The sequence below is a fragment of the Tinamus guttatus genome, unplaced genomic scaffold (genome assembly GCF_059628265.1).
Source record: "Tinamus guttatus ecotype Peru unplaced genomic scaffold, ASM5962826v1 Tinamus_guttatus_pri_ptg001002l, whole genome shotgun sequence".
Lineage (NCBI taxonomy): Eukaryota > Metazoa > Chordata > Aves > Tinamiformes > Tinamidae > Tinamus > Tinamus guttatus.
The window spans coordinates 24736-35000 of NW_028289536.1; the positions used below are offsets into that span (position 1 = coordinate 24736).

Consider the following 10265-nt stretch of genomic DNA (forward strand, 5'->3'; position numbering starts at 1 on the left):
TCAGCGCTCATTTGTTACTTTATTCTTTAATAAAATGTCAGCCAGTATTCAGTTATATGAACTGTGCAGAGAAAGCAAAAAACAGCAATGTGTAGTTCTTGAAAAAGGAAGTTTACTCTTTCTCTTACTTCCTACAATTCTATGTTGAAGTCTGCAACCTCAAGTAGTAGGTGGCAGGTTAGTACCTCAGATTTCCATTAATGCAGTCATGTAGAATTTAACACACACACCACACACATGCTACAGTAAACTGCAGTAAGATACTATGAAATAAGCTTAGAATCCAATTGTAGTTTTACTTAAACACTTGAACTTCATTTAAACACCTAGGTGACAGTAACAAAAAACCAGTAAGAACTGGAGATAACAGAAAAGTTAGTGGACAGGTGAACTAACACCCTCTTACCTATGGAAAGGGTGATCCCTTATAAGATGATCTGTAACTGCTGAAATCTCATCAAGTAGCTTGCAATGGACAAAATGGCACTTGCAGAAACAATGAAAGCTTGCTTATTATAATTACAATTAACTTACAAAATCCTCAGCCTCGAATTGTTTGGGTTCTTCCTCGTCTTCTTTTTTGCCAGCTTCATTTTCAGGTATGTTATTTTCATGCAGTCCTTGGCTTTTTCCACAATGGAAACTGCTTGTATGAGAGCGAGTGCCTCCGCCATGATATCCCCCACGATGATTTATGTTTTCCATACCATTTCTGCCTTGTGAATGCCAACCATTTTTCTCTTTTCTCCCAAATTGCCCTTAGATTTTTAAATGTTAAAGAAATGTAATTACAAACAGTTTTGAAAGAATATTCTACTTCTGCGAAATTGGAAAAGGAGTTAAGCAAGCAGCTCTATATTCTGGGAAGTGATTAACTTAGTTTACATTAATATAAGCAGTAGGGTAGAATCTCACAGGACCGTGACAGAGAAGGAAGACACTAGCCTGACTTCAAGACTAGTCAAACCTCTTTCCTGAATGCTCATTTATGTCACTGTGTAGAAAGTTAACTCCATACACTTATTCTTGGTATAGACAAATACACCAGCAGTCACTTTACTCCAACCAACTGTTAGTCATGATATCCTGTCCCAGAAAAAAATGTCTTTCCCTATCTCAGTTCTACTACAGAATAAGGCAACCAGCATAGGATGACTATTAGCTAGAAAAAAAAAATCTGAAGATAAAGTGCTACAAAGCAGCAAAGTAAATATATGTAAGATATCCCATGAAAAATAAATCATACCTCCATTATGCCTTCCAATATTAGGTTCAAACCCATCTGAAGAGTTGTGCCTTCTGCAATTTGCTTCATGACGGCTCTCTGTCCATGAAAAATTTTCAGAATGTTTCTCAAAGTTCAGTGATGACTGGAAAGGAGCATAAGTAGTAGATTGATAACGCAGTTTTGTTAGCAATTAGATACCTCAGAGCCGATATGCACATTATTCATGGTATATACAAACCATTTTAAAAAGGATTTTGAATGTCAGCCCACACAGTAGCTCTCAAGCATGCATACATTTGGAGTTATGTCATTATCTCCCATGCTAGTAGAAGCTACATCCTCCACTTCAGAACAATGAAACAGCTGCTTGTGTCACAAGGAAGGAGGAACACTGGGTAGAAGTCCCAAGAATTTTGGTTTGGCAGTAAAAGAGCAGTGATGCACATCACATTAGAGGTTAAATAAATAAATGAGAGGAGTAAGAAAGGACATAAGAACCCAGTTTTGATGGCAGTACAGGATATTGATTTGGGCAGTCAGACTACACATGTGCACTGCACAAAAAGCTTGGAGAGGCTACCCCTAGACACCTAAAAGCCCAGTTTATTAAGTCTTCTCATTACAACTTAATAAGAAAAAAATGCAACTAATATGAAATACAAATAAAGAACCATGGAAAGTTGAAAGAGTCCATATTCATGAATATACTCTGAATTATCAGACAAATAGACATGAGAAATTTTAAAGTAATATATACTTAATTTCAGTAGGAAGTACTTTATCAACTAAAATCTTGAGCTGAGAGTAAAACTCAAAGTCAAAACACGTCTTTACTAGAACTCATTCCTTAGCAAATTAAACCTAGAAAAAGTCTTACAGCAGCTGTCCTTCCTATTATTTCTGTCTGGTTTTACTATTTTAATACTATAGTGTATCTAATAAGAGCAAGAAAGAAATACCCTATTTCTCACTACCACAGCTCAAGAATTGAAGAACAAGGTTTTAACTCAAAAGGGCAATGCTTAATCCTGCGTTTGGAAGTACCACACAAGTGCCTAAGGGGAAAACATGTTCCCCAGCACCCGCCTGTCACACAACCCACTTGCTCTTTTAAAACCAACTCATTAGGGATGAAGCAAAAGCCCCTTCTCTCCAGAACCAAATCTCCTGAGCACATAGATGTCCACTGTGCTGCATGTAACCAAGAGATCCAGCACTTGGAAGTGCCATATTAGCTCTGAATGTATAGATGAACAGCTGTGTTAAAAGGCACAAAGTCAGAGAAGTAGATCTGATAACTTCAGGAAGCATCTGCTCTAGTGCACAAGGATTTATATGCTGCCTGAAGCCCTTTCCCTCTCCAGATCTGAAGAATACTCAGAGAGGAGAAAAAACAAATAGAAAAAACAAACAAACAAAAAAACAAACAAACACCACAGCAATAATGGCTTATTCACATAATCCTTGGGATCATACTGCCCATGATCCATGATGTGCCAGTTCTCGTTCTTACACGTTCTGAGTTGGAGAAAAAGTGAAACATTCTATTCCGATAGTAGCATGTCTAGGATAAAGCTAGGAAGTCGGTATGCCTCCTGTCTTGATCCAGACTTCGCATCATCATGAAATACCATCCTTGTAGAAACCTCACAAAATAGTTTTAAGTTTTAGTGGTTACCTTTCATATATACCTCTGGAGAAAGAAACAGATACAGTAGAATGGATGCATCTAAGTAAAAGGCATTTCTAAAGTCTTCAGACTATGCCTGAAGAACAAACAAACAAAAAAACCACACACACACACATCACCATGCTTCAGGCCTGATACGGAAGTGTCAATGTCATTTTCTGATTCCAATCCTTGGATGAAGACAGAAAGACAAATGAATAGTAGTACACTTGAAAACATATAATGAAGAAAAACAAAAGAAAGTAGGCAAAAAAGGTCCTGGCTTTAAAGGAGCAATAATTTCTCCTCAAATTTAAGCCAAATAGCTAAAGGAAAAGCTTTAAAAATCACTTCTAATTTAGAGAGGAGAAAAAAAAAATGAAGTCTAAGGAAATAAGAAGAAAGACTGAGCACCACCCTTTAAGAGAGATGTGTGGAAGGCTGTAACTGAGGTGGTGATAAAAGGACATTAGAAGGCAAAGTAAGGATAAGCACAACCTGCAGGACTCTGAAGCTTCCTGACAGCAGAGGGAATTGCCCATCACTAGCATGATGAGAATTTCAAGTTAACACATTTCTTTTATCTTAAATGTCTGTCAAATGTCATTTATGTGACATTTAGAGACCTTGTCATCTTGCAAGGGGCATCTCAAAAGGCCATTTGTGGCAAGGTTTGAAATCTATATAGCCTAAATGCAAGCATCATATTAACAGTGGTAACTAGTAAACTTAGATTAACAGCACCTATAGCTCTTTAGCTTAGGGTTGATGCTGGCCTGACTTAAGATGATGGCTACAGACAAACAAGAAAACAGCAAAGCAGACACTTCACATGGGCATTACTCATCCTGTTTGTCACACAGTCCACAAATTTTCCTAGTCATCATCTAGAGATTATGATAAAGATTTTGTACAACCTTCACGACTATCAAGAAAAACCTTGACGATGTGGTTCAAAATAACCATGAATGATGCAAGTTTGACATAGAAAGCTTAAAGTTACATTCCTAAAATTATTAACTATTAAATATTAAATATTTAACTATGTTAATTTAGAAGTACATCACTGGTCAAAGAGTGTAAAAAAAGAGCTTGAGTCAGAGAGCAAAAAAATCCACCTATTCTGAAAAAAAAAAGCATGGCAGAAAGTTTTCTTCTTATCTTTTCATTCAAGACACAAGCATACAACAGATGACATCCAAGTTCCACTGAAGATCCCCTCAGGAAAGGGGAATTCAACACCTACTAGCTAAAATTCAAGTTCAAGTAGCCCAAAATAAGTTTAAAATACAAAGTGTATTTTCAGATTGTAAAAAGTCAACTTGAGAGGGACAACCTGTTATCACTAGAGGTTTGAACAGTGAATTTCCTTGACGAATACAGGGAATAAATATAAAAAAGATCCCACGTACAACACACAAAAAACAATCAATAGATTTAAACAGTTAATAAAGTATCACAATGAATCTTTTCAATTCAATTAAAAACATATATTAAGCAAACTCTGAATAAGCTAGCAAAATTTAAGCAATTGTTGATTAAATATGAAATTTTAGAAGACAACTCCATGTTCATTTACATATGGAGACAACCTTCCAGTATGGTCTTTGAAATCTAACTTTCATTTTTTTTAGCTGAACTTTTAAAAATACATTTTCACAAGGTTTAATTACAATCGTAGAATCACAGAATGGTGAAGGTTGGAAGGGACCTCTAGAGATCATCTAGCCCAACCCCCTGCACACACAGGGTCACCTAGAGCACGTGGCACAGGACTGCATCCAAGCGGGTTTTGAAGATCTCCAGAGAAGGAGACTCCACAACCTCTCTGGGCAGCCTGTTCCAGTGCTCTGTCACCCCCACTGTTAAGAAATTTTTCCTTAAGTTCCTATGGAATTTTTGGTGCTTCAGTTTCCGGCCATTTCCTCTAGTCCTATCAGTGGTCACCACTGAAAAGAGACCATCCCCGTCCTCTGCACTCCCTCCCTTGAGGTATTTATATACACTGATTAGATCCCCTCTCAGCCTTCTCTTCTCCAGGCTGAACAGGCCCAGCTCCCTCAGCCTCTCCTCATAGGGCAGATGTTCCAGGCCCCTGATCATCCTTGTGGCCCTGTGCTGGACTCTCTCCAGCAGCTCCACATCCCTCTTGTACTGTGGAGCCCAGAACTGGACACAATGCTCCAGATGCGGCCTCACCAGGGCTGAGTAGAATTGATGAGATTTTTTATGTATAGCGTCCGAGTTGTACCTGACATAATGCATCTCAAGATGTGTGCAAAGACTGTGCAATTTGCATTTTCCCCACATGATGGGGGTATCAATCTATCACACTTTTTGTGGAAAAGATGGCACTAAACTTTGTAATCAACAGGAACTCTACTGGTTATTTCTAGAAGTTGAGACTTAAATTCAGCTAGTCAAAAAAAGAAAAGATTTTCTAGCACAAAAAGTCTTATTGTGTAACATCAAGGAATAGGACAACCTTGCAAAAACCATGAGTACACTGGCCTGTTTATAATCTTCTCATACATGTTTTTATGGGAATGTTTTCAGAGAGTTCCCAAGATGCCTACACTACTCATTATTTGTTCCTGTTTCCACCTGCCCAGCTGCAATATGGTATTGATGCAAAAATTACACTTGAACAAAAGGTACTCAGCAGTGAGCTCTCCTGTGTAAGTAACAGGTGGATGATACTAAAATATATATATATATATATATATATATATATATATACATAGCACTTATTCTTAAAAGGAAATCAGCAGCAGTAAGGTGGATTTCAGTCAAGCTGTTATCCCGTTATCTGTATCAATCACATTAAGAAAGCTCATCTATAATCCTGATCTCCTGGTACCTGGTTCTTCTGAAATCAGTCTTTTTAACTGCGCAATGGAAAGTTTCAGGTATCCAGGATTGAGGGCAACTAAACCCCCAAAGATGCAATACCTAAAAGGTCCTTTCCTAGGAAATAAAAAAATCAATAGGATAGAACTCTCTTCTGTTTCTCTTCTCAAGTTTGAGAGATGTTGATACCATGGCCTCATCCCAGCTCCACTCTGCATAGAACACGAGACCCTTTGCCCTCTTCAACCCACCCTTCATCTCGGTCCTTCTCTGCTCTTCCAACATCTAAACAATACAGTTGCAGAGAGGAATAATAGAAGGTCTGTTCTGGGAACTAATGGGGAGCAGGGGGACCCTTCCAAAAGGCTCACATTTTTGAGGAACAACAGAACGAACCTTATGCGAACTAAACAGACACTTTGAGTGGTTAAAGTCCAAATGTGGTATATATCTGATTCAGTACTGAATCATACTCCGATTCAGTAGAAATCTATTAAATTGGAAAAAGGAGATCACAAGAAGTGAAATCAAACAGAATAAAAATCAGACACTAGTTACCACCTAGAAACAGGTAGGCCTAATGTTCCCAGGAAGACAACTGACAGTTACTTAAAGACTAACCAAAGATAGATAGATCAGTGCAGAAGAAAGTAGTAATATGATGACCCTACTCAACTCGCTGACTTAACTTTAAAAAACACATATAAATGCTTATATATACACACATGTACACACACTTAAAAAAAACAATAAGGACACAATTAATTTTGACTCTGCATTTAACAATAGCACAAACATATAGCAGTATGTATATAAGGATTATTTCACATAAAGGACAAGAGTTACATAAATGCATTAAAATAAGGCAATACCACTCTCAGAGCTGCAGACCATTCTGGATGCATTCAAAAGTATTTATAATGAAGACAGGTTTCTTAATATAGAAGAAAAAAAAAACACTAATTTGAAATATCCAGTGGTGCCTCTGCTTCTGCATAGAAACAGCACAGAAAGGATACAGAATTATTTGAAAGCACCACACCCTTGAAATACTTACAAACACCCCATTAGCAACTGAAGAGTCATTTCAGAAAGTCTATTTCATTTTTTTTTAAGCATTCAGATGACAGAATAAAGAATATTTTTCTATAAGAGGCATAGAACGCTAAAGAGCAGAATCAAGATTTGGGACATCAAACATACCTCTCATTTCTTTTAGCACAAAATAAAGCAATTCACCTCTACTGATGACAGGTAGGGTCCAATTATTTAAAGCACCACAGCAAGATTTACTATATGTCGTCTGTTATCACTCTTCACATATGCATAAAAATATTTTTTTCCTATGATTTGGGTTATAGCACTTAAATTTCTTTAATAATAAGACTGCCTATTCAAAAGAACAGCAAAGAACATACCTTTGTTGATGAAGGTGGAGTAGGAAAATTAAGCCAGGCTGGAGCAAAGTCATGCTGCGCCATTTAGGTCCAGTCTCTCCAAATCAGTGAAACAAGGCTTTAGCACCTCATGGCAAGTTCCTGCAATTGGCGGGGGGGATAATAAGAAATTAGTACATATCAGATGTTTATCAGATGTTTGCCAAACAAATCTACTTTTGAATCTAGCAGTCTCATCTGTCATTATGGGTGAACACTTGCTCTTTCAAAAACAAAGTATCACACCAATTAAATATTTTACAGACACTGAAGACAGAATCATACCATTCATCTAATTTATAACATAAAATTAAAAAGGCACAGCATCTTGTGTTGAGGTCAGATCAGAAAGTTTTGGCAAAATTAGCTTGTGAAATATTTTCTGTTCCAGGCTGCTTTCCCCACTACTATGTGGATACCAAAACAAAATTGTTTTGTAGAACACTTCTCCCTTCAGAAACATGGACAATATTGTCCTACTTTCAATTAAAATTTCAACTATGTTATTTAACTATATGAATAGAATGAGGGCTAACAGCATCCATATGAGCATTTACAAAATCTGCTTTAATTTTACTGACAGCCTATGAAGAACTCAGTGTCTGTGAGCTAGTCTTCTCTTACACACACACAAGACAACATATCAGCTACATATAAGCAAATGCTAAATGATAATGAACAGTAGTTTCCAAAAGATGTAAAGAAATTTGTTATAAAGGCACCTCTGTAACACAACTTGAGCCACAGTAGTAACTGAAATAAAATCACTGCACCAAGTATGCCGAGTCAACATCTAAAAAGATTTTTCTTTTTATGGTTTGATTGGTAGGGTTCTTTTATAAGTTTCACTTATTGCCTCATCTGAAAAGAATTTGGGAAAATGCAGTGCTTTTCATTTGCTTAAAACAGAGGCAGAACTTGAGAAAAGTGTAGAACAATTATATGAATTGGAAATCAAGACTTCTGTGAAAAAGCTAAGTAAAACACCTAGAGTCAACTCAACAATAACAAAGGTTGACCTAAGGAAACAACTCCTATCATTAGCTTGTGCTCATCCTATTAAAGGAAGAAATCAAATCAAAAACTTGACACAACATAGCCAGCTTTCCATAACATATGTGTGAGTGGGTGTTTATGTGAGAAAGCGCAGAACATGATTACATTTAGAATAACAATTCTAAAATTCAGAACTTAACTGAATACAATAAGGAATTATTTTAGTGATCAAGAACAAGAATAGAACTTGGCTTGCTTTATCTCACTAAAAGAGGGCCTAAGAGGTATTTAAACAATTGTTATGAATATCTGTTAAATTCCACTGAGAAATGAGACATCTGTTAATCCAAAACATCATAAGAATCACAAGATAAGTTACAACAGATTGAGGCTAGAAATGTAGCAGTTTTAAATATGCGAAGAACAAGATTCTCCAATACTAACACAAATGTTTGAATCTTTTCCAATTGATATTATCAGAAGTCATAAAGTCAAAGTCAGAAACTAATAATTGTAATTAAACAGCATAATTTATAATACAATATATGTGCACAAATATAATACTGTAAAAATGACTCTGCCTTTCCCCATCTCATGGTATAGCTTTACAAGAATTAAGTTCATACAGTTTTATCTCCCTCTTTCCCCAATTAACTATGCTCCTTTAAGTCAACATTTAAAAAAAAAATCAAACATTTTTAACATTAAGAACATACTGCAACCAATATATAAATTGATTTTTTTTTCCTCCTGCCATAGAGCAGCTAAAATTCAGCATGGTACAAAAAGGAGAAAAAAAAAAAAAAAAAAAAAAAGACTGCATTGTTGAGACTGTTCAGATGAATTTACAACAAAATGCTTCTTCAGGCCTCATCTCATTTTTATCTATCTCAATTTTTACTATCCACTAATACTTGAAAAATTATGCAACAGCTGAAGTGACTAACATTTAAGTTTTGCTTACAAAGCTCAGTTGGAAGCCAAGAGCTTCCACGTGGTTAACACAAAGCAGGCATAAAGGACAGGTAAAGGAGAACCTGTTGAACAAACTACCTGCAAGTGTTATGTAATACATTTTAGCTGTAACAAATATACATACTCGCATTGTAGTAAAATGTGCAGTTTCTTGCAGCAAAAATATTTTTCCCCCCTCATGTTCACAAGTAAAAAAATATTTGTTCTAAATTAGAGACATAAACATGTCCAGTTACAGATTATCCCTTCCCTCCTGAAGGATTTCACTAAATAGGCAGACCAAGAATACAGGGCAGAAGTTTCTAACCACTCACAAAGCGTAAGAGCATTACTGGCAAAGCACAGTGTAGAATCCAAGCAAACATCTGTTAATCCTGCTCATATCTCTGCATAGCACATAAAAAAATCAGAATATAATGCAGACAAATATCAGACTCATTTACAGACATGGTAACTGGAGAGTTAATAAATCTTCCTGATGCCTGTAGTAACTCACTTATTGATAAACCAAGAAGCAGTTATATTAGTAAAAGCCATGGAGTAAAAGTATAAGGCAAGGAAACCAGAACGGACTTCCTTCACATACTAGAAATTCATGTCATGTGCCCTGCACTGCACCTGCCAGCATAGCCAAGCAACAGTAATTTCCCTTACAAATATCTCCAAATCACTTTAAAATATTGACAAGAAAATAAAGGTTACAGATACCTTGAACTGGTTAGACAAAGATAAATTTAATTGATCATTGTTACCCTAGTATTCTTTTGAGCATCAGAAATCTTCTTTCTGAATTTGTAGACTTACAGAAGACCAGCATCCTTAGAGCTGAATAACACTAATAAGGAGTTGGAAAAGTGACTCTCGAAAATCCCTTTCAATGAAATCTGCACTGCCTGCCTACATGGACCACGTATTAGCAAATTGTGGATGGGAAAGTCCACAGGGAGAGAGGAATGACAATGGGGAAAGAAACGATATTCCAGGATATCACAGGGGCAGAGAATCGACAAAGCAGTTGCAACCCAAACATTCTGAATATTAGTTCTGTTTTGTTTTCTATAAAGAGGCCAAATAAATAAGTGTACCTGATTATTCAGCAACAGAATGTTGA

General features: G+C 36.4%; 1 protein-coding gene across 2 annotated transcripts in view; it reads right to left on the reverse strand.

The window, feature by feature from the left end:
• Positions 1-10265, reverse strand: part of LOC104569779 (vasculin) — a 28036-nt gene that overhangs the window by 9547 nt on the left and 8224 nt on the right. For both annotated transcript variants that reach the window (XM_088538317.1, XM_088538316.1), the window contains exons 3-5: positions 7166-7285; positions 1247-1370; positions 535-758 (exon numbers count right to left, since the gene is read on the reverse strand). In XM_088538317.1, coding sequence (XP_088394443.1) covers positions 535-758; positions 1247-1370; positions 7166-7228 — 411 coding nt within the window. In that variant the 5' untranslated portion in view covers positions 7229-7285. The remainder of the gene's footprint in view (positions 1-534; positions 759-1246; positions 1371-7165; positions 7286-10265) is intronic.